This window comes from Heloderma suspectum, chromosome 2 (genome assembly GCF_057233095.1).
Source record: "Heloderma suspectum isolate Gila_16-S chromosome 2, 16-S_ref, whole genome shotgun sequence".
NCBI classification, from domain to species: Eukaryota; Metazoa; Chordata; class Lepidosauria; order Squamata; family Helodermatidae; genus Heloderma; species Heloderma suspectum.
Genome location: NC_139459.1, coordinates 221176144 through 221201476, shown reverse-complemented (window position 1 = coordinate 221201476; position 25333 = coordinate 221176144). Strand labels below are relative to the sequence as shown.

Genomic DNA, 25333 nt, shown 5'->3' with positions numbered 1-25333 from the left:
ACCAGAGAATCATGTACCCATGCTAAAGGGTAACATTTGCCTTCTGGATTTGCAACTACACTCTGCCCTCTCTGATGGGAATGATGCTTATACATCTACACTTTTCCGGCTACAGGATGCCAATAACCACCGGCAGAACAAGTCTTTTGAGTTCCAGCAGGAGAATGGCAAAAACCTGAAAGAGGCTGAAACTCTACTGAAAGACCTATTCCTGGATGTGGATAAAGTCAAGCGTATGAAGCACCCTCAGGCCTTGGAAATTGAAAAAGAGTGAGTAATGGATCTGTCATGCTTGCAGCCCTCCTGAGAAGTATTCAATTAAATGCATGGAGGATACTTATTTGGATGGTTGACAAGAACAAGGGGTAAGCTCCAGACCTGGTTCAAACCCTTTAGCTCATTCAGAGTTCTTGGGCAAATCTTCCTTCGAGGAGTCCATTTTCTAATAGATAAACCTTCTTGATTCTGTCCTGCAAAGCATCAAGCAGCTGCATGACCGAGTGACACACCAATGTGCCGAATATCGAGATCTCTATGAAAGGTTTACACTTCCTGAAGCTGGATCCAAAGTGGACTGGGCAAAAATTCTCCAACAAAAGCAGGTAAAGGTTACAGATTTGATACACTGCCCTTGATTTGAGCAAGTGCCATTTGTTTGTAAAGTAGAACATTCATTCCTGTAAGGGGAACAAAGGCTATGATTCAAAAAGTCCCTTTAGGTGTGATCATGCAGATTATATGCACATTGAGATTTTGTAAAAAACAAACAAAAACCCCATCCCCATCCCTCAGCAGCAATTTGTCAAGCTCCATTCTGTCCCTAAATTTTAGGAATGGCTTGTCAGGTTGACACTGTCACACAGTGGTGATAACTGCATATATAGAGGCTAATTTACCTGACACTTTAAGCATGTCAGCACATGGCTTTGTTTGATCCAGGCTGCAGATTTGCCTATAAATAAATAAATAAATTTATTACACATAAATATCCCTTCACTTACCTGCTATCCAAGTTCATGAAGAAATGCTGAGGTCTGCTTTGCCACAGGCAAAACGTAAATGTGTATTGAGCCAAACCCATATTCTCTGACATGATGAAATGTCCCTATGAATTGGACCTTTGTTGCTAAGCACATCAAAACAGCCCTGGCTTAACCATTCATAGCAGACCAGTCTATCTGTTGATATTTTCAGTAATTCTTCTCAGCATGCAACATGATGGTAATTCTGCCTGATAAGTACACTTAGAACCTCTTGTTACCACCACCGGTGAAGGAACTACAGCAGAAGAGACTGAGTTTTGATTGTTAAATGCAGTTTCTCTGCAGCAAACTTGGGAGAGATTTTTAAAGTGCAAATATCTTAAAGTAGCCTAAAGGAGGACATTGTTTTGATTGTAGCTCTGATGGAAACCCTCAAGCTCAAAATCTGGAAGACCCAGACCCTGTGTCGCTACTGAGCAGCAATATCTGAAAAATAGCCCCTTTGCCAGAAACTTGGGGAAAGAGAGTGGTCAGTGTGCCTCCAACAACTGGCATCAGAATGTTCTTCCACTCCCTTTTCTTGAGGCTTCTTCAGAAGGGAGCTGTGGCCATGTGTCCTATTTTACAGAGGAAAGTCCTCTATTTGAAGGGTTGTCAAAGGACAGTCCTCTCTTTGAAGTCAGTCCAGTTCAAGTCCGGTTTAATGCTAAAGAATCATAAGAAAGGAGAGCAGCAGGGGCCTTGAAGTTGCCCCTCATATGGACAGCAGATTGAGTAGACATGCACAGGTCACCTGGTCACAGTTTTCCCCACTGAGATGAGATGTATTGTATTTCTATTTAAATTAGAGTAATTATTTCTAAATTTACATCTACATATAAAAATCAGCATCTTAAAATGTTATGCAAATCTGTGTCCTCTTTTGTCCCCTATTTTGTAGATGCATAAGTGGCCACCGTAGAGGTGACTCACCAATAGAGCATCTAGGCTTCCATGGTCTGCCAGGTGCTGAAAGAGGCCCTGTTTTTTTACGTACCTGTTCCATTCTTCCTCCTTGACCAGGGGTGGGCAAATTGTGGCCTCCAGATGTTTTAGCCTACAACTCCCATCAGCCCAAGCCAGCATAGCTAATGGTGACGGATTATGGGAATTGTAGGCAAAAACCTCTGGAGGGCCCACCCCTGCCTTGACCCTAGATGAAGTCAGACTCCCTGCCCTGGTGTTTGTCCCCTACTTATTCCAAGGGGTTCTAAACAATGCCCAGAATATGCATGCCTGGTTCTCTGGTCTAGTGTCCTAGCTAGGGATTGCTGTAGGCACAGCAGGGCCAGAAGGCATTTGGCTACTACCAAAAGTCATTGTTGCCTTGGAATTTGACGTACTAAGCAGTTTCATCTCTGCATAAACCACCCTCCCCCCGAACACAAGGTCTCATTATAGTTTTTTTTCCTTCTGTGCTTTCAGTCAAATAAAAAAACACTGTACAATTCTCAGTCCTGGAGCAAAAGGGTCACCTCTGCCTGAAGAGTTTCATGGCAGAGAGAAGATTGGCAAAAGCAGTTTTACCAATAATGGTGTTGTGATAGTAAAGCCATGAAGCCTTTCCAGCTGGCCCCATGAACGTCTGCCTCTTCTGTTTCCTCTTCTCATCATAATTTTTCCTGCACCTTTCTCTGGTGCTCAGTGATCTCCAGTATCTGGCATCACCAGCTAAAAGGACCTGAGGGCTGGCAGTTGCCCTGAACAATTTGTACGTGCAGTTCTTGTGCAGGAGATCACAAGAGTAGACAGACCTTCCTTGCTACTGAGTAGCTCTGAAAATGCATAGCATGATAATTTACTACTGGGTTTGTTGCAGAAACAAGTCAACGCAGGGAAATATGGACCTATTATGCCAGAGCTGGAGAAACAAATAGCAGAGCACAACATTCTCCAGAAGGAGATAGAAGCATACGGCCTCCAGATCAAGAACCTCCATAGTCCGGTAAAATGGCATCTTGTCTCCCTTTCCATTTCTGAGATGTGCAACATGCCTTCACAAGTCTGCATTGCTGGACTGTGAGGAGTGGTCAACTTGTCTATTTTTAAAATGTTGAATTCAGTGCAATAACATTGATGTGCTAAGGCAGTCTTGTGAATTATTCCATGTGTGTCCAGAGTGTGACTCACCACACCCTGGAGAGTCTTTATGAAGTAGGTTTAATCATGCATGTTGAAGTATTCATAAAACCAGTTAAACACACCAAATTCCTCTTAACAAGTCAATTCTAATTTATGTTCAACATATTTAAAATGTTTGCATGTATAAACATCTGAGCTTCCTATCCTTGCGGAATTCACAAGAACACTTTCTACTATTTAGGCCTCATTTTAGCATTTCTCTTGGCCTTTGGCCTCTCTCCAGAGGTGCTTCTCATGTTACTTTAAAAATATATGTATGTACTCTTGGGAAGCATAGCCAGGTCTGAGGAGAACTGAAAATGTAAATGTAAGAAGTGTAAGGCGTGCCTTTGTCTTGAATCTTGTAGCTACATTTGGAGGTTATGGCTGCTGTTTTCCAGTCATGTGATTAATGAACTGCCACTATGTTATGAGCTTGTTTGGGTAAATAATGAAGAATGTCAATGGAGTAAGTTGAGGGAGAAGGAGAGGACTCAGTCATTACAGTCCAAGGCACCAATATACACAGAGTTCCATACAACCACCTAAGAAAAGCTGTGCTGGATCAGACCAGAAGCCTATCTAGTCCAGTATTCTGTGCACACAGTGACCAACCAGATGCCCATGGAAAGCTGACAAGCAGAACATGAGTGCAAGAGCACCTACCTGCTTGTGTTCCCCAGCAACTGGTATATAGAAGCATAATGCCTCTGATACTGGAGGTAATATATGGTCATCGTGACTAGTAGCCATGGATAGCCTTATATTCCACAAAACAACCCACTTTCTTCTGTGTTGGGGAATGCTCTGGATGCGCATCCCTAAAGGATGTGTGGACACTGCAAAGCATTCACTGACACTGAAGAGAAAGGGGCAGCTCCTGCTCAAACTCAGTTCTGTGCATCCCTAGAGCACCCCAGGATGCAAACCAAAGCTGCCGGATTGAGAAATAAACCTGCAGGGAGTTTCCAAATAATTAAACCACAATAAAGGCCTCAGTTTAGCCTGGGGCCTTAGTTAAAGTGTTCTTAGCATAATGGTTAACCCAGCTCTGATCCTGCCTGAGAGTCCTGGGCATTGGCTGATATGTGTTTTGTTCGCAAAGCCAGGACTAGTAGCAATGTCTTGAATCTGAGCCCCAGTTCAGCCACTGCCTTGTTATGTGATGATGGGTCATGCCCTTTATTAGCCCTTGTACCTCAGCTGCCCCATGAGTGAACTGTGGGATAATAACAGCCCACAGAACCAGACTGAGCCATAATTAGCTTATAAAGTGAAATTGCTAATTGATAGTGTGGACTAATTGGTAGCCAAAAGCAAAGGCTAAACTAATGGGTGGCTTCCCTCTGCCTTTCTAGAAAGCTATGCATAGTCTAGTTTGAAAGGATGAAGCAAATGGAGATATTCTGCTTCATTAATATTCAGAGTCATGTCATGTTCCTTACAATCACATCTGAATTTGATTCAAATTAAAATGGTAAACACTGAATTAATATGCATAGACATAAACGATTAACACTTTGAATGGACTAATGTGAGTCAAAACCTGCTTAAGGAAAAATAATTTTTGAAAAACCAGAAGACGCTACCAAATCAGAACTATAGAAAATAAATCTTCACATACTTCCACACTATATACATACTAGTCCCTGCAGTAAGACAAGGTCTGCTGTTGTTTTTAGCACATCCTGTAATTTGTGAAAAATATTGCTCTTAACATACCAGTTATTTTGTGCATGTTCTCTCCCTCTCCCTCTCCAAACAAATAGGAAACAGCAGATCTAAAAAGCCACTACAAGGACTTGCTGGTAAGAATCGTTTTCAGAAGGAAAACATCCTTTTAAAAGACTAATTAGGATATTTTATTGATTGTTAACTTTGTCAGATTCAGACCGATGTGGTTGGAAAAGGGAAGCATGTTTAGTGGTGGGGCTTCTCCATACCAGGCTTTTTATCCCGCAACTTACTGGGGCTTCTGCTTCCGGATTCTTTGTGGGATTAAGATCAGCTGCTTACACAGGCTTTTTTTCTGGCACGGGAGATGCCCTGGAGGTTGATGATGTTATGTAACAGACCCGCAAACTTCCATGACTGACCAATCACAAGTGTGCAATCAAAGCCTTGTGTAGAAATGCTCATGCATTGGTTTCTGCAGTTCCAGGGAAGGGGGAGCATTTCATAACAGGCCATATGAGCACAATTGCAGCCTCTGTCACACATCTCCCCATCCCACCCCAATATACCAGCCAGCCATTTTCTGTGTAGAGGTCCTTGATGTGGAGTCCTGTATGATACAGTCGACAGAGTTCTGGAATTGGATACAGGAGGAAACCCAGATTCACTCAGCCTCCTCACACTATAACAAAAAATTCAGTGGTAGCCTCTGTCTTGGATTGATATAAATGATAAAGCATTTAATTTAATTTTTTTAATTATAAAAATAAACTACCTCATGGGCTTATTATGATGTTAAACATGATGGGGGTGGGGAATTATAAAGCACTCTGTGCCCTGAAAAAGACTTAATAGAAATTGTGGTCAGAGCATTTCAGTATTCTTTCTCCGATCTGACAGAAAGCCTCAATCTGGCGAGGCCAGAGCTTAGGCAGCCTCTATACACACGTACAAGGTTGCACAAAGGAGCTGGGTTACCTCACAGAGCAGCAGAACAAGATCTTGAACCAGGACTGGAGCGACCAGATGACTGATCCCCAGTCAGTACGGCGTGAATATGAGGTAGGTGATGCCATAAACCTCGTGGGGATGAATGGGAGATGCATTTCCCCTTTGAATAAGAATTCAGCCGTGGAACATAGGTGCCTTCCTTCTCCAAACATGTCTTTGGCCCACAAAGTTACGAACAGCAGCTATCCGCAATGTACTTGCATTGGCAGGAGTCCCTTAAGGATCAGTATTGAGAGCCCCGTGCTAAACCAACAGTCGGACCTCTTACTGCTGCTTCTGTCCTTAACCTCAGTCATGTCCTCAGGTATTTCATTCAGATCCGAGAACTAGTTTCAGTTGGCATGAGCTACCACTGACTTCTGCTCTAGTTTCCTTAGAAAATGGGACCTGGGGTACTCTTAAGAAGTTGACTCTTAATCACCAGAGCTCCTAAGAAGCACGATGAACCAAATCACTATCATTTGGATGGACAGGGTGCCTTTAGTTCTGTCCAAACCCTCAAAGCTAATGCTCTAGAAAGCACACAGTGTCATAAGAGAGCCAGTGTCGTGCAGTGGTTAGAATGTTGGACTGGGACTTGGGAGGTCCGGGTTCTAGTCCTTACTTGGGCATGAAGCTTACGGAGTGATTCGGGGCCAATCACTGACTCTCACCCTAACCTACCTCACAGGGTTGTTGTGAGGATAACACAGAGAATGAGGAGGATCATGTATACTGTTTTGGGCATCTTGCCAGAGGAAAAAAGGTGTGATAGAAGGTGGGATGTTTTTTTCTCCCACCATGAAGGGTCTCTCAGCATTTGAATTGTTTATATATTAGGCTCTTTCCTTTCCCCTGCAGGATTTCAAGAATAATGAACTCCTTAACCAGGAAGAGTATGTGAATACACTCCAGGATGATGGAGAGAGGATGATTGAATTGAAGCATCCAGCAGTGAGCCCAATCCAGGTAAGTGCAGAATTTTGGAACTCAATCTAATCTACTGTATTTGAAGCAGTTTTATTCTGCTCTTCAGCTGAAAAAGGCTCCCAGAGTGGCTTACAAACATCAGTAGTAAGACAATCCCTGCCCTCAGGTTTACAATCTAGAAGACCTGTCACAAAAGGAAAAGTGATTGGGAGGGAGAAGGGAAAAAAAAGAAAAGAAAGCAAACTCAGGTATCAAGCTGAAACAGAATCATAGAATCATAGAATAGTAGGGTCGGAAGGGGCCTACAAGGCCATCGAGTCCAACCCCCTGCTCAATGCAGGAATCCAAGTCAGAGCATCCCTGACAGGTGGCTGTCCAGCCTCGTCCTGAACGCCTCCAGTGTGGGAGAGCCCACCACCTCCCTAGGGAATTGGTTCCATTGTCGTATTGCTCTAACAGTCAGGAAGTTTTTCCTGATGTTCAGCTGGAATCTGGCTTCCTGTAACTTGAGCCCATTATTCCATGTCCTGCACTCTGGTATGATCAAGAAGAGATCCTGGCCTTCTTCTCTGTGACAACCTTTCAAGTACTTGAAGAGTGCTATCATATCTCCCCTCAGTCTTCTCTTCTCAAGGCTAAACATGCCCAGTTCTTTCAGTCTCTCTTCATAGGGCTTTGTTTCCAGTCCTCTGATCATCTTTGTTGCCCTCCTCTGAACCCTCTCCAGTTTGTCTGCATCCTTCTTAAAGTGTGGTGCCCAGAACTGGACACAGGACTCCAGATGAGGCCTAACCAGTGCTGAGTAGAGGGGAACTAGTACTTCCCAGGATTTGGAAGCTATGCTTCTATTAATGCAGCCCAAAAAAGGATTTGCCTTTTTTGCAGCCACATCACATTGTTGGCTCATATTCAGCTTGTGATCGACAACAATTCCAAGATCTTTCTCGCTTGTAGTGTTGTTGAGCCACATATCCCCCATCTTGTAACTGTGCATTTGGTTTCTTTTTCCTAGGTGCAGAACTTGGCATTTATCCCTATTAAATGTCATTCTGTTGTTTTCTCCCCAGGGCTCCAGTCTATCCAGATCACTTTGAATTTTGTTTCTGTCTTCCAAAGTATTAGCTATCACGCCCAATTTGGTGTCATCTGCAAATTTGATCAGCATTCCCTGCACCTCCTCCTCCAAGTCATTCGTACAAATGTTGAAGAGCACTGGGCCCAGGACTGAGCCCTGCAGTACCCCACTTGTTACCTCTCCCCAGTTGGAGAAGGTCCCATTGATAAGCACTCTTTGAGTCCGATTCTGTAGCCAACTGTGGATCCACCGGATCGTTGTTTCATCTAGCCCACTTTGAGCTAGTTTGCTCATCAGGATATCATGGGGCACTTTGTCGAAAGCTTTGCTGAAGTCGAGGTATATGATGTCTACAGCATTCCCACGGTCTACAAGAGAGGTTACTTGATGAAAAAATGAGATCAGATTTGTCTGGCAGGACTTGCTTTTGACAAATCCGTGTTGGCTTCGAGTAATCATGGCATTGTTTTCAAGGTGCTTCCAGATGGATTGCTTTATCATCTGCTCCAGAATTTTCCCAGGGACTGATGTCGGACTGACTGGTCTGTAGTTCCCAGGCTCCTCCTTTTTACCCTTTTTGAAGATAGGGACAACATTAGCCCTCCTCCAGTCATCTGGCACTTCCCCCGTCCTCCATGCTTTCTCAAAGAGAATAGACAGCGGTTCTGAGAGTTCTTCTGCCAGTTCCTTTATTACTCTTGGATGCAGTTCATCTGGCCCTGGAGATTTGAACTCATTCAAAGTCATTAGGTGTTCCTTGACCGTATGCCTATTGATCTCAATCTGCAATCCTGCCCCTTCAGCCCGTACTTCGCCTTTGCCAGGGGGCTCGTAGACCCTCTTTTGGGAGAAGACTGAGCCAAAGTAGGAATTGAGCACCTCTGCCTTTTCTTTGTCATCTGTTATCGTTTTGCCATCCTTATTTAATAGCTGGACAACCATTTCTTTCCTCTGTCTTTTACTACGCACATAGCTGAAGAAAGCCTTTTTGTTGTTTTTAGCATCCCTCGCTAACCTCAGCTCGTTCTCAGCTTTAGCCTTCCTGACTCCTTCCCTGCAATTCTGTGCTACCTGCCTGTACTCTTCCTTTGTTACTTGGCCTTCTTTCCACTTCCTGTATGTGTGCTTTTTTGTTTTCAGGTCATCCCTAAGCTTTTTGTGAAGCCACATTGGCTTCTTCTGTTGTCTTCTACCTTTTCTTCTTGTTGGAATTGTTTGTGATTGTGCCTTGAGAATTTCCTTTTTTAAAAGCTCCCACCCATCTTGGACTCCTTTTCTCGTTAGCGTCGCTTGACATGGGACCTTACTGATCATTGTTCTGAGTTTATTAAAATCAGCTTTCTTAAAATCCAGGGTACGTGTTTGACTACACTCGGCTTTTGCTTCCCTTAGAACCAAGAACTCAAGTGCAACATGGTCGCTTTCCCCCAGAGTTCCTGTAACTGCTACTTTATCCACTAAGTCATCTCTGTTGGTTAGGATCAAGTCAAGGATAGCCGATCCTCTAGTTCCTTCCTCTACCTTCTGTAGGAGGAAGTTATCCGCCACACAAGTCAGGAATTTCCTGGAGGGGCCATGTTTTGCAGAATTTGTCTCCCAACAAATATCGGGGAAATTGAAGTCCCCCATTACTACTACATCATGCTTGCTTGAAACATTGGCTATTTGCTTTTCAAAAGTTTCATCCTCATCTTCTCCTTGGTTGGGTGGCTGGTAGTAGACTGTGACCACCAGGTTCCTTTTATTCTTTGCTCCATTTATTTTGATCCAGATGCTCTCGATGGGGCTACCAAGCTCCTCCTCCTGTATTTCTGTGCAGAGATATGTATTTTTCACATACAGTGCAACCCCACCTCCCTTTCTGTTCCTCCTGTTCTTTTTGAACAAGTTATATCCTTCAATTGCTGTATTCTAGTCATAAGAGTCATCCCACCAAGTCTCAGTTATACCTATCAAGTCATAATTTCCCGCCTGTATTAAGAGTTCAAGTTGGTTCTGTTTGTTTCCCATACTCTGGGCATTAGTATATAGACATCGAAGACCATGTGCTTCATAGTCTGGCTTTCTTCCTACATGTGTCTGAAGACTATTATTGGGCGCTATCAGAGCTGTTTTCTCCATTGCAGTGCATGCGCCTACGTCCATTGTTACCCCCAACATTGCATCTCCCTTCCCCGTAGGATTCAGTTTAAAGCCCTCCTGATGAAGTTCTTCATGCTGTGGCCAAACACAATCTTCCCATCCTTTGTGAGGTGCAACCCGTCCCTTGCCAACAACCCATCTTCCAGGAAGTATAGCCCGAGGTCCCAGAATCCAAATCTCTCTCGTCGACACCACCTTCGTAGCCAGTCATTCACCCGGAGTATTTTTCGTTCCCTTTCTATCCCTCTTCTAACTACTGGAAGGATGGATGAGAAAACTATCTGGGCCCCAAAGTTCTTGAGTTTCCTTCCCAGAGCTTCAAAGTTTGACGTGATTTCTTCGTAGCTCCGCTTGGCGGTATCATTTGTTCCCACATGGATGAGAAGAAAGGGATACCTGTCAGTGGGCTTTATGAGTGCAGGCAACCTTTCAGTCACGTCTCTAATTCGTCCTCCCAGGAGACAACATACCTGGCGAGTCCACGGGTCTTCGCGACATACTTGGGTCTTGATCCCACGCAGCAAGGAGTCTCCCACTACTACCACTCTTCTCTTCTTCTTCTTGTAGGCCTGGGTTTCATCTGTTTGACTGACCTTCAGCCTCTTGCTCATTCTCATGCAGGTTCCCCTGTGATTCTTCCTCTGCAGGCTGTCCTCCAGTCTCATCCGCAAATACCTGGAATCGGTTCCACAGCTCCACTGCTTCCACTGGTGCAGAGTGGCGTCTAGTTCTTCTTCTCTTAACTGTCACCCTTTTCCAAGGAGTATCCTCTACTCCATTTTTCTTCACCTCAGCATTTCCCACTGCCTCATCTTGCTGTTGCTCTTCAAGCTTCTGGTCTTCCCTTTGCTGCTGTAGTTCCCCCATTCTGTCCAAGAACTCTTCGTGTAGTCTTATTCCCCGGAGGATCGACAGTCGCCACTCCAGTCCACTTACTTTTTCTTCCAGCAGCGTGATCAACTTGCACTTGTTGCAGGTGTAGGCCATGTTGTTCTCAGACAAGAAAACAAACATTGCACACACCTTGCAGGTCACCACCATTGGAGAGTCATGTCCTTCCATAGCCTCTTTTCCCTTTTTGTGTCTAGCTTTATGATTGTTCTAGACTAGCCTGTGCCTGTTCCTCTACTCAGTAGAGGTTAAAAGCAGAGTCCCACTTGTGTGAAAGTGTGTGTTACAAGACAAATAAATGGAAAAAAGTTATTTAAAAATTAAATTAAATTAAAAATTAAAAAAAAATGTTAGGGGCCTCCCCCTTGACCTCCCCGCCAAACTCCCCTGGCCAACTCCTGTTTGCTCCCCTTGTCCGCTCGCTCTGGTCGCTCGCTCTCTGGGAGCTTGCTTGCTTCTGTAGTCCCTGGACCAGCTGGAGCAGCTTGCTCTGCTCTGCTCTGCTCTGCTCAGCTGGGAGGCAGGAAACAGACTGAAGCTTCCCGCCCACCTATCTGCTGGGAGTACTCAGGCCACCCCCCCCCCCAATTCAGTTGGAGCTCTCAGAAGCACCTGATGAGCTTACAGCCAATCAGGAGGATAAAGGGCAGCCCCCTGGGCTTCCTGCAGCCCACTTACCTCTTAGCCTCTGTCTCCTTTGTCTCTTCAACCACTGCAACTCCCCTGGCCAACTCCTGTTTGCTCCCCCTGTTCGCTCGCTCTGGTCGCTCGCTCTCTGAGAGCTTGCTTGCTTGCTTCTGTAGTCCCTGGACCAGCTGGAGCAGCTTGCTCTGCTCTGCTCTGCTCAGCTGGGAGGCAGGAAACAGACTGAACAGTTAGAAATAGAAACAGTTCAAGGAGAGGAGCTGAAAGCGGCTGGTCTCTCAGCAGACCTGATGGAGTCGCCCTGCTTCTCTTCATTCCCTCACCTCATCCTGATGGAATGACTGCTGCCAGGTGACAATCCTTGAGAAAGACTCACTGAAATAACCTATCCCTTAAATAAACATTTATTTTCTAGGTTTATCCTGCTACAAATGCCTGTTTATTATAAGGTCCTTTTCAGAGTGTGTTTAAGAGGAACAGCCTTTACTTCATTAGGTGTAACAGCTGTTTGTATTACCAGCTCTGTTTCATCCCTGCAGTACAATGTTAATGTAAGACCCTGAAGACTATATCTGTTTGTTCTACACATTGGTGTCTGTTTATGTTGATAATTGGTTTTAGCTTTTGGAAACATGTTTAGCTTAATTAGGATTTGGGATGGACCTGAAGCTACCCACTCATGAAAGGGACCTTGCTTTCTCCCACATCATTTAGGCTCTCCTGTCTCTGTCTTTCTTCTGCAACACTGGTGTGTCATGTGTGATTGGCATTTGCCAAACAGCAACTCAAGAAAATTCATCTTTGTGATTCATGCACCTGCTGGCCATCTCAGAAGCTCCCATTCTGAATTTGTTCTGGTCATTTCTTATGCACTAAAACAGGGTTGGGACCGCCTGCTGAGGTCCACACTACCTCTGTCAAAACCTGTCAGGAGGGACTCCACATTCCGGCAAGGGTGGGGGGAGAGCCCAAAGTAGGTGGGACCAGAGCCCAAAGAGGATAGAGTTATAGATGTAAGGCTTATGAATTACATTACAGTCTCTAGCGTCCCCAGTATGTTGGAATGGCTGGGTCAAAGTTCATATGTACAACAAGCAGGACAAATGCCCTGGAAATGTTGAGTTATAGAAGGAAATAGAACTTGTTGAGCAAGTCATTTCAGGAGGTTTGGCTTTGTGTTCCATTGTAATAAAGACTGGCACAGTCTGTTCAGCTTAGAACAGAAGGTAGGCAATGTGGTGCCCACAGCAACTAACGCACCCATTAATACCTTTCTTGGTGCCCGCCTACCCCTCCCACTTAAAAAACACATGAACACATTTTCTTACCAGCAGTGGGGATTGCCATGAAATTGGTTTCTCTTGGTGTTGCAAATTGTGAGTTCAAAGGAGTTGTTTAGTGTGGTGGGGCTCAGACCCCACCTCTGCCTTGTATTCAGTCTTTTGGATGGGTTACTTCTCCTTTGCCAAACCATTTTGTGGTGGAGCCCAGGACAGTTTCTCAAATTGCCAAATGTGCCCACGCCCCAAAAAGGTTGCCTTCCCCTGGCTTAGAATATAATAATGGTTAGCATTGGTCGGATTCCAGCAACCCAGTTTCCCAGGGAGCAGTAATATTTTGCAATCTGAAGACAATGGTATTTTGGGGATGAGGTGTTAAATATACAATTGTCTGTCCTCTAACTGCACACCTGAGTTGCAGAGAAATGTACTGCAAATGTTAATATCTAGAAATGTTTTAGGGCATGCCTTTAATCCAGACCGCATGGAAGCTGATTTGTTCACTTGATATAAATCAAATACATCAATTTTCCTCCCTCAAATTTTGGAGGGCATATTAATTATATGTGTCCTGTAACATATCTCCTTTCTTGTCTGGATTCAGCCCCTAGTGATATCTTCTGCTGTCAGTCTTGAGCCTGACAGAGAAGGAGATAAACAGAGGGAAACAGAGCTAGACAGAAAGATGGAAGAACTATTTCTTTTTTCACTACAGGCTCACCAGGAAGCCCTGAAGAATGAGTGGCAGAATTTTCTCAACTTATGCATCTGCCAGGAGAACCACTTGAAGAACATAGAGAACTATAAAAAGGTAAATTGTGTTGATACAGAAGGGAAGATTCCAAAGGTAGAATATGACGGATCCTGGGGAACTCAAATCTTTCCCTTTTTAAATCTAAAAAAAAGTTTCTAAAGTTTCTACCCCTTTTGATCATGTGTATTAAGTACTATTAAAATGTAATGTTAAAATCGAATGTTTTAAATGTTCAGGGTCATTTAGCATTGTTGTTGTTGTTGTTGACATTTCTACCTCAAACATCGAACAATTTCTTGGGGCAGCTTACAAAGAATCAAAATACAATAAAAATAATGCAAACAACATATTAAAGACAGCAAAATTTAAAAGAGCAGCATAAAGTCATAGGTAAAGATTTTTTCAAAGATTAAATTAAAGCATTAAAAAGCTTTTAGAAAATACATAGCTCTTCACCTGGTACCAAAAGGTGCCAGGAAAAACTCCCTGGGGGAGCGCATTCCCTACCTGGGGTGCCACCACAAGTGAAGGCCCTTTTCCCCAGTAGCTACCCACTGCATCTGAGATGGCAGGGGCACTTGGAGAAAAGCTTCTGTGGAAGATCTTAGTATTGATAGAATTAGGGGATATCTCTGACATGTGCTTTAGCACCAAATCAAATGCATAAAGAAGCCCTGACATGTACAAAAGTAGTGACCAAGGGGCATGGGGTAATCCCATGCTCCTTTCGCTCCTGCAGTCACCTATACTGCGCTACTCATGCAGGTCCCAATCACCCCTGTGGGCAGCACAAAGAAAAATGGTGGGGGCCAACATGGGCCCAAACACTGGAGTCCTGAAGCTTGCGTTGACTGGATATGATGAGAATATACTTCTCTACACTCTGAAAAAAGTGTCAGTATGAACATACACTCTGCTGTAGTACAGCAGAAGTACCGTCTAGGCTTCAGGGCCAAAGAAGCACCCTCTGAGTAAGTTTTTTATTGTACTTTTTCTCTTCTGTCTTTAGTTCTATGATGATGCCGATGCTGTGAGCCAGTCACTAAACAAACTGAACCATGACCTTGATACAAAATATAGCAAGTTCAACAAAGACAGCCCAGGAGTGGTGTCTGACTTAAACCATCAGCTGGAGGTGAGAACCGCAAAGAGGGTGGGGGTAGGGGGACTGGGAGACTTCAGCAAACTCTTATATCTTGATTGCTGATTTGGAGCAATCACGATCCAATCATTTTCTGGATTACAGTGACAACCAAACCTAACAATGTATTTGTATGGTTTCATCTACAGTCAGTTAGGTGCAGAGCCAAGGAGGTATAAGCAGGACAAATGGCCTTGATGCACACCATTAACTTGACTGAAGACAAACCAGAAGAAGAGGGAAATGGGGAGGAGGAGAGAGATGGGTCACTGGAGAAAACTGCATCCTAACCTTTGCATTGTGGCCAGGTTCTCTCCCATAAAGCTTTGCTTCCCAGATAAGAATCAAAACACAAAGGCCCTGGTTCAGATTAAAAACCATGGGTTGAGTGAACATGTGGAGTGGGGAGCAGAATCACACCTGCTAGCCCCATCCCCAGAATCTATTAATTTGGCCAAGAGCGTAAGAAGTTTATGTGTGACCAGGGCCCCTGCCTTTTGCAGGATTCCAGATTGAGTAGAGAGAGCCTAACCACCTACAGCTTGTACACACTTAAGCTCTTTCATATCTTCAGATAAATGGGCACAATTTAGGAGCGGGGAAACCAGGGATTATCTCCTTTCCAGGCATCCTTCTGAAGGTGTGAATAGGAAAAAAGAAAAAGTCCCTGCCCCATCAACATGGAGGCCAGGATGATGCAACTGGTGAGCCGCCAAGCCAATGTAGTGTAGCGGCTAGAGTCCTGGATTGTTGTTGTGAGGATAAAATGGAGAGGAGGATTATGTATGCCGCCTTGGGTTCCTGAAGGAGGAAAAAAGGTGGGATATAATTGTAATTAAATAATAATGATGATGATGCCATCCACCAGCCATGTATAGCATCCCACCAGGAGCTTGAGAAACACCCTGCTTTGGCTGCCTGCCTAGGGCTGTGAAAACTGGATGATTGTCAAACACTTGATAGGCCACAATATATGACTGATAAGCTCCAGTCGGCTTAGGGCTCAGAAGAAACAGTGTTTCAACCAAAAATGCATGAAATTGACCTAGCAATTCGAGCAGAAACAGTTTTGTGGAATGGCCTCCCCACCCCCTTTTTTTGGTCATGTTCTGGTTTGAAGCAGGCACCTACGAGAACTCCTAGTGAGTGACTTGCTCTGATAAGATCTGAGACCAGACTGAAACCATTTATACTCCAACCCAGGAGCCCCTCCTCCAACTCCACCCCTTTCACAAAGCGGAGGCCTTAAAGGGACTGGGATGGAGCCTAGCAGTCTTCCAACTCTCCAAGAGCTCGTGCTGGGCATGTTTCCAGCACTGGTGCACTGGCTCCATGGTTTGTGGAACGCTGGAGAAGAGTGTGCTGGCCCTATGCTGGATTTAGGCTCAGGGGCCACCGTTGTTGGCCTAGGCTTGAGGGCCTCTGGCTCAGGGTTCATGGTATCTCTGGCTCAGGGGTCTCTGGTTCTATAGGGATGCTTAGGCCCAGTGCCTCCTCTCTTGGCACCACTGGTTCCTCAGCCTCTGAGTCTGTGGCCAGGTCACTGCTAGCTCTCTGGGTCATGATAATTTCTTGGACTCTTGTTGCTGATTCTTCTACATTTTGAGTTAGGAGTAGGTCCCATTGAACTCAATGGACCTTACTTCTGATTAGAAATGCATAGGATTGCACTGTTGATCTCTGATTCCCCACCTCCCAAATGGCATGGGATGCTGTTTAAATCTTTGGGCCTGCTTTAGGACAAAGAATCTTTCAGGTTTTTACCAGACATTCTTCTTCTTCTTTTCTTCTTTTTTAAAGAATAAAATCCACATACAAAAGACATTGTTCCTAGTAGTTCAGGTTTAAAAATAGGATTGTGTGGAATCACACACTGTGACTTCCTAAATTTTTACTGATTTAATCACTGCCTTTTCTTTACAGGAATATCTAATACTGCCTCTCTCAAATAAAATGAGCTGCTGGGGAAACAATGGGTAGTATCTAATGTTAGCCCTACTTAGAGTAGACCCACTGAAATGAATGGGACTTTGTCTGCTCTATGTAGGGCTAACATTGCATACTACCCAATCTGCCCATTCTGTAAAAGTGTGTGTGTTTTTATAGCTATTCAGCTGCTGTCCACTACAATAGCACAACAGTAGCCACGAGTGAGTAGCAAAGGAGGCAGCTATTTTTTTTTATAATGGCAGCAATTTTGAATTTCCCAGAATTTAAAAAGCACCTCAAAACAAGGCTTTCTAGGGGGAAAAAAACGGCAGCCACTCTGATTTTCTTCTCCCCAAAAGAATTTCACATCACCCCCTCCGTCCAACATAGCTGAGACAAAATAGCCAATGTTGAGGTGGATGAAATGACCAAGAAATTATCCTTGTCGATTTGGTACAGCTGTAGTTTGGCTTAATGGGCTATAAGTTGTGTAGGCTGCGTCATTTCCCCCAGACATGTACCAGCTGTAATTCTCTACTTCTCCTTCCTATCCAGAATGATGAGAAGACTGTGAAGCAAGCTGAGAAGAGCATCGCTGAACTGAAGAGGAGGAGTAAGGAGATAAGTCCTTTGAAACTGCGCAGAGTCTGCCCCTCCCAGCCAATTAACGTGGATGCCATTTGTGACTGGGATGTGGGCGACGTGAGTAAACACTTTTCTCGTATGTAACGGAAGCTGATACAGCTGAAGCGTTTATCCTTTCTAATGTGTTCCTTGCTGTGGTTTAAGTCTTCCCTGCTGCTGTGGATGCCTCCCAAAAGGCAGAAGGGAAAGCAGCTGCGAAGTACTTTGTGCCATATTTGAAAAGGGAATGGTGTGATGCAAAAGAACTGCACACTGACTCCACTCTGCTTTTTGTCCAGATGGCAGCTATGCATTCTGATCAGAGACATTGTTGATCCGCCATCTGGGTCTTCATTGCTATGTGGATTATTTGGGGGTGGGGTATGGGTGTCAAGAGCTGCATAGTTGATGCACAATTACCTGTTTCTCTCCCACCCACCCCTGCCTATCAAAAAATCCTTTAGTCATTCCACTAAATGTATGTTTGGACATTGCAAAACCTTGGGCATCTCTACACCAGCCTAAAATCCTGCATTTAAAACAGGGCTTTCTGCTTCTGTTTTAAATGTAGGATCACGACGACTCCCTTTTCATGTGCTTCCTTTCCCCCCAGCCCCTTCCCCCTCCTTCTCCCTGTATCTGAGTCTTCCATTATCTTTCATTGATCTTGCTCCTCTTCCTGCCGCTTTTACTCTTTTCATGGAGGAAACTGAACACAAAGGGGTAATTTGATAGCTCATTATCTGTGATCTATTTAAAAATGGAACAAAGGGCATTTAGTGAAGGAGGCACCTTGGATGATCACGGTGTCATGAAAAGAGCCCACAAACTTCCATGAAGCAGCAATCTCAATCGCAGGATAAAAGCTCTGTGTGAAGGAGCTCCTTGTCTACCATCAGTCGAAAACTTAACCCTGATTGTTATCCCAAGTTTACCATATGTCTCGTAACAGGGCCATGGAATTCTAGGGAACTTTAAAGCCATCTTGTCCAAACTCTTCCATTAAAGTTGAATCTTTTATGTCCAAATTATCTCTAAGACTGCATAACAACCAAACTACAATTGGCCCTTTAATTTTAGGTTCTGCAATGGGCTTTCTTCACACGGAGCTTTTATCCTGCGATTGAGATTGCTCCTTCATGAAAGTTTGTGGGCTCTTTATATGACACTGTGACCATCCAAGGCATCTCCTGCACTAAATGCCCTTTGTTCCATTTTTAAATAGATCGCAGATGATGAGCTATCAAATTACCTCGTTGTGTTCTGCTTCAGTTTCCTCAGTGAAAAGAGGAGAAGCAGCAAGAAGAGGAGCGAGATCAATGAAAGATAATGGAAGACTCAGATATGGGGAGAAGGAGGGGAAATGGGAGGAGGGAAAGGAAGCGGGTGAAAAGGGGTGTCGTTGTGAGCCTGCATTTATAACGGAAGCAGAAAGCCCCATTTTAAATGCAGGATTTTAGGCTGGTGTAGAGATGCCCATGGAGACCTACCCACTGGGTAAGGTGCTGCGTGGGGCAGTCATCTGCCCGTATGTCCTGCTGTTATCTCCGATCTGAGATAATCGAGATAAAAGCAGGGATTCCTCTGGAGGGCAGGGCTTGGAGGCCAAGCCCTACTCCCTAGAGGAATCCAGGAAGGCTCTGCCTGCTAGACAGGCAATGTCTGGAGGCTGGATTGGGCCATAGGTAAGAGGTTCCCCTCCCTTGTTTTAGGAGAATACATGAAAGCGGGAGTGAGTTTTATGTTTTCCTACTACTTTGAGGGCAGTAATAGCCGAAAATGTGTAGATTTAAACTAAATACATCCAAAATAGTCCCAGGACACCTCTGAGTGTGAATAGTGAAGGACAGAATTTTGTGGCATCTGAAAAATGTTTTTGAGTTTATCTTTTATGGCAGAGGTTAGCCATATCTGAAATGCACTTGAAATCAATCCCCTTTTCAATCTCCATTCTTCTAGGTACAGCTTGAGAGGGGTGAGAAGTATACTTTGAATGATAATAGCAACCAGGAGAACTGGGTAGTGCAGAATAGCAGGAGAGAAACCAAGATCGCTCCTGCTGTTTGCTTCTCCATCCCACCTCCAGATCTTGAGGCCATAGATAGAGTTAATAGGTTAGTATAAAGCTTCCCCCCACTCTTATTTCCCCCCTCATTTATATAGCTAGTAGTACACGAGCTACAAAAAGGTAAGAATACATTTTCTGCCTATTTTTATTGGTGTTGGTTTTGGAAACTGTCCCATGACAGCATTTCTTCTCTCTAAATCAGAAATAATAGCATCCTCCTAGATCATATAGTTATTGGAGAATATGTATATACTGAAATTCTGTATGTATATACTGAAAGGCTGTACAGTCTGCGTCACACTGGCGGGAGCATGTACAAGGTATGGTTGGCATACCTCATATCCGCACTCCCATACGTCTGCTGCCTATGGTATGAATTGGCCCTACGCATAATCACCATATTCATGAATGGAGTCTACATCCATTATTATGACACCCTCCTAAAATGGGCTTGCGCTCTTGGAAATGGGTTACATTAATGTTTATAGTGACTGCATGTAAGGCACTAATTCACACTGTAAGACTTTCATGTCAGCAAGCATGAATGAGCCCTGACAATGAGACATGCGCATCTATATACGATATATATGGTTATTCCCATTGTTGTGAACCCGCCTTAAGGAAGTGTTGTTGTCATTCAGTTGTGTCCGACTCTTCGTGACCCCATGGACCATAGCACGCCAGGCCTTCCTGTCCTCCACTCTCTCCTGGAGTGTGTTCAAGTTCATATTCATTGCATCGGTGATGCTATCTAGCCATCTCATCCTCTGCCGTCCCCTTCTCCTTTTGCCTTCAATCTTTCCCAGCATCAGGGTCTTTTCCAGAGAGTTTTCTCTTCGCATTAGATGGCCAAAATATTTGAGCTTCAGCTTCAGTATTTGTCCTTCCAATAAGCAGTCAGGGTTGATTTCCTTTAGGATTGACTGATTTGACCTCCTTACAGTACAGGGGACTCGTAAGAGTCTTCTCCAGCACCACAGTTCGAAAGCATCAATTCTTCAACGCTCAGCCTTCCTTATAGTCCAGCTCTCACAGCCATACGTTACTACTGGGAAAACCATAGCTTTGATTAGACGGACCTTTGTCGGCAAGGTGATGTCTCTGCTTCTTACTATGCTGTCTAGGTTGGCCATAGCTTTCCTCCCAAGGAGCAAACGTCTTTTAATTTCATGGCTACAGTCACCGTCTGCGGTGATCTTGGAGCCCAAGAAAATAAAATCTGTCACTGCTTCCATTACTTCCCCTTCTATATGCCAGGAAGTGATGGGGCCAGATGCCATGATCTTCGTTTTTTTAATGTTGAGTTTCAAACCAGCTTTTGCACTCTCCACTTTCACCCTCAACAAGAGGCTCTTTTGATCCTCTTTGCTTTCTGCCATTAGGGTGGTATCATCTGCGTATCTGAGGTTATTGATAATTCTCCCAGCAATCTTAATTCCGACCTGTGATTCATCCAACCTGGCGTTTCTCATTATGTACTCTGCATATAAGTTAAATAAGCAGGGTGACAATATACAGCCTTGTCATACTCCTTTCCCAGTTTTGAACCAATCGGTTGTTCCATGTCTGGTTCTTACTGTTGCTTCTTGACCCTCATACAGGTTTCTCAGGAGACAGGTAAGGTGGTCTGGTACTCCCATCTCTTTAAGAATTTGCCACAGTTTGTTGTGATCCATACAATCAAAGGCTTTAGCGTAGTCAATGAAGCAGAAATAGACATTTTTCTGCAATTCTCTTGCTTTCTCCATGATCCAGCGAATGTTGGTGATTTGATCTCTAGTTCCTCTGCCTCTTTGGAACCCCACTTGTACTTCCGGTAGTTTTCGGTTCACATGCTGCTGAAGCCTAGCTTGTAGGATTTTGAGCATAACCTTGCTGGCATGTGAAATGTGCGCAATTGTGCGGTAGTTTGAACACTCTATGGCATTGCCCTTCTTTGGAATTGGAATGTAAACTGACCTTTTCCAGTCTTGTGGCCACTGCTGAGTGTTCCAAATTTGTTGGCATATTGAGTGCAGCACTTTAACAGCATCATCTTTTAGGATTTTAAATAGCTCAGCTGGAATACTGTCATCTCTGCTAGCTTTGTTGTAAGTAATGCTTCCTAAGGCCCACTTGACTTCACTCTCTAGGATGTCTGGCTCAAGTTCAGTGACCGCACTATCATGGCTATCAGGGACATTCAGATCTTTCCTGTATAGTTCTTCTGTGTATTCTTTCCACCTCTTCTTAATCTCATCTGCTTCTGTTAGGTCCCTGCCTTCTTTGTCCTTTATCATGCCCGTCTTTGCACAAAATGTTCCCTTGAGATCTCCGATTTTCTTGACAAGATCTCTAGTCTTTCCCATTCTATTGTTTTCCTCAATTTCTTTGCATTTTTCATTTAAGAAGGCTTCTTGTCTCTCCTTGCTATTTTCTGGAACTCTGCATTCATTTGGATATATCTTCCCCTTTCTCCCTTGCTTTTCGCTTCCCTTCTTTCCTCAGCTACTTGTAAAGCCTCATCAGACAGCCACTTGGCTTTCTTGCATTTCTTTTCCTTTGGGATGGATTTAGTTGCTGCATCCTGAACAATGTTACGGACCTCCGTCCATAGTTCCTCAGGCGCTCTGTCTATCAGGTCTAATCCCTTAAATCTATTTCTCACCTCCACTGTATATTCATAAGGGATATGATTTAGGTCATACCTGAATGGTTTAGTGGTTTTCCCTACGTTCTCAATGTAAGCCGAAATTTTGCAAGAAGCAGCTCATGATCTGAGCCACAGTCAGCTCCAGGTCTTGTTTTTACAGACTGTATAGAGCTTCTCCATCTTTGGCTGCAAAGTACATAATCAGTCTGATTTCGATATTGACCATCTGGTGATGTCCATGTGTAGAGTCGCCTCTTGTGCTTTTGGAAAAGAGTGTTTGCTATGATCAGCATGTTCTCTTGGCAAAACTCTATTAGCCTTTGTCCTGCTTCATTTTGTACACCAAGTCCATGCTTGCCTGTTATCCCAGTGATTTCTTGACTTCCTACTTTAGCATTCCAATCCCCTATGATGAAAAGGACATCTTTTTTTGGTGTTAGTTCTAGAAGGTGTTGTAGGTCTTCACAGAACCGATCAACCTCAGCTTCTTCGGCCTCAGTGGTTGGGGAATAGACTTGAATTACTGTGATGTTGAATGGTTTGCCTTGGATTCGTACTGAGATCATTCTATCGTTTTTGAGATTGTACCCCAGTGCTGCTTTTCCCACCCTTTTATTGACTATGAGTGTTACTCCATTTCTTCTAAGGGATTCTTGCCCACAGTAGTAGATAAGATGGTCACCTGAATTAAATTTGCCCATGCTTGTCCATTTTAGTTCACTAATTCGTAAGATGTCGATGTTCAATCGTGCTATCTCATGTTTGACCCCCTCCAGCTTACCTTGATTCATTGATCTGACATTCCAGGTTCCTAAACAGTATTGTTCTTTACAGCATCGGACTTTCTTTTCACCACCAGGCACATCCACAGCTGAGTGTCCTTTTGGCTTTGGCCCAGCCACTTCACTCTTTCTGGCGCTACTTGGAAATACCCTCTGCTCTTCCCCAGTAGTATATTGGACACCTTCCGACCTGAGGGGCTCATCTTCCGGCATCATATCTTTTAGCCTTGTGATACGTTCCATGGGGTTTTCTTGGCAAGAATACTGGAGTGGGTTGCCATTTCCTTCTCCAGTGGGCCACATTTTGTCAGAACTCTCTGCCATGACCTGTCCGTCTTGGGTGGCCCTGCACGGCACAGCTTATGGCTTCACTGAGTTACGCAAGCCCCTTCGCCACAACAAGGCAGTGAAGGGGCTTTGGCAACATAATGTGTCCTAAACTGTGAAATCCGGAAAGTTTCGGCACTCGGAGAAAGAGATGGGGCCATGCAGATATATACACTTAATCAGATCAAATTACCCTAGATCTCTCCGAAGTGCTCACGGTCATCATCAAAGGTCACTTGCCATTGTCAAGACCCCTACTGGGGCTCACCGTCAACCAGACCCCACTGCTGCTGTTGCTCTCTCTTCCGCCTCGCACCTGCTCACTCACTACCCTCACCCTGTGGACCATGCAGGCAGGCGAGCAGACGACACAGCTCAGATGCAGCAACAACTGCGTGCTCACTTGCTTGTTCAAACTTTCCTTCTCCCTCTCAGCCAGACAGAAAGGTCAGGTAAGCAAGTCATGACTCCACAAAACCCGGATGTGGCACTGTACATGCTTAGCTAGTATTTACACTCCTAGCAGAATCAAGCCTTCTCACAGCCCAATCCTATATATGTTTGCTCAAAAGTAAGGCTCACTGTGCTTAGGGTGACTTGCACCCAAGTCAATGAATAGAGGATTGCAGGGATAGCGTCATAGACCTTGAGAGGTAGGTGTGAGGCAGGGATCCCCCCCCTTGCATCCTTCTGGCTCCACCCTTTTGAGCAAGACTCACTTGCTTTACCAGTTGTCTAAAGTGCTTTAATGCCTCATTGACTCTAGACAGACCCTCCCTTTTCAAAGGTTTACCCTGCCTGAAACAACAAAGTCAAGGGACAGTTTGTGGAAGCAGAAAAAAAAATTTTTTGGTGTTCTGACCACATTTTGTCAGAACTCTCCACCATGACCTGTCCGTCTTGGGTGGCCCTGCACGGCATAGCTTATGGCTTCACTGAGTTATGCAAGCCCCTTTGCCACAACAAGGCAGTAAACCATGAAGGGGCTTAAGGAAGTAGTGCCCTATTTAACCATAATCAGGGGATACGCTGCAGGCCAACATGCTGAAGAGACTTATCTGCATGGAAGCTATTCCCTTTTCCTCTGGACCAGTTCTTTCAAAACGCACATTATTCATGTAGCTTGTTGCTTAGCACATTCTCTGAAATAAACATTTTAATTAGCTAATGTCCTTGAAAGATCCTGACAAATTGTTCTTTGTAAGTTCTTCCCACTCTCACCAGGGGCTCTGTAAATCTGTGACATCCTTTCTAATTAGTACTCTTTTCTGATCCTTCCAGGACAACCATATTTACTCCAAAGTGTTGACAGCCACCTAAAGCCAAATCTGATATTTCTAAAGCATCCTATATACTGGGGGTATATAGAAGAAGGTAGCCCCATTAATAAAGAATAATAACCCATAACTCATTTACTTTCCTTTAGAATTGATATCCTGCTTTTTTACATGAGTTTCAAGCAGCTATTAACTACAATAAAATAATATGGTGCGGCATATTAGCCAATCCTGCATACACAAGCAAAGGGATTAAAGAAGAACTTCCCCACATCAGTTTTCCATAAGAACATAAGAAGAGCCATGCTGGATCAGATCAAGTCCAGCATTCTGTTCACATAGCAGCCAGCCAGCTGTTGACCAGGAACCCACAAGCAGGACACGAGCTCATTAGCACCCTCCTACCCTTGTTCCCCAGCAAATGGCATACATGGGCTCACTGCCTCTGGTACTGGAGGTAGCACATAGCCCTCAGGACTAGTAGCCATTGATAGCCTTTACCTCCAGGAATTTGTCTAACCCACTTGTAAAGCCATCCAAATGGGTGGCCATCACTACATCTTGTGGTACCGAATTCCATAGTTTAATTATACGCTGTCTGAAGAACTACTTCCTTTAATCTGTCCTGAATCTCCCATCAATCAGCTTCATGGGATGACCCTGAGTTCTAGTATTGTGAGAGAGGGAGAAAAATGTCTCCCTATCCACATTTTCCACACCATGCATAATTTTTTAGACTTCTATCATGTCTCCCCTTACTCTCCTTTTTTCCAAGCTAAACAATCCCAGCTGGTGGAATCTTCTCTCATAGGGGAGATGCTCCAGCCTCTTGATCATTTTAGTTGCCCTTTTCTGTACTTTTTCCAGCTCTATATTATCTTTTTTTAGGTGTGGTGACCAGAACTGTACACAGTATTCCAAGTGTGGTCGCACCATAGATTTGTATAGATTCAGTATGATATTGGCAGTTTTATTCTCAATTCCCTTCCTAATTATGCACAACATGGGGTTTGCCTTTTTTACAGCAGC

At 44.2% G+C, this 25333-nt stretch overlaps 1 protein-coding gene across 2 annotated transcripts in view; it reads left to right on the top strand.

Annotated features, from left to right (window-relative positions):
* The window catches only part of EVPL (envoplakin), a 90368-nt gene that overhangs the window by 45918 nt on the left and 19117 nt on the right, over positions 1 to 25333 (top strand). For both annotated transcript variants that reach the window (XM_084838156.1, XM_084838157.1), the window contains 10 exons: positions 116 to 270; positions 479 to 602; positions 2842 to 2967; positions 4913 to 4951; positions 5718 to 5879; positions 6669 to 6776; positions 13486 to 13581; positions 14534 to 14659; positions 17150 to 17296; positions 19178 to 19332. In XM_084838156.1, the coding sequence (XP_084694282.1) occupies positions 116 to 270; positions 479 to 602; positions 2842 to 2967; positions 4913 to 4951; positions 5718 to 5879; positions 6669 to 6776; positions 13486 to 13581; positions 14534 to 14659; positions 17150 to 17296; positions 19178 to 19332 (1238 nt within the window). The remainder of the gene's footprint in view (positions 1 to 115; positions 271 to 478; positions 603 to 2841; positions 2968 to 4912; positions 4952 to 5717; positions 5880 to 6668; positions 6777 to 13485; positions 13582 to 14533; positions 14660 to 17149; positions 17297 to 19177; positions 19333 to 25333) is intronic.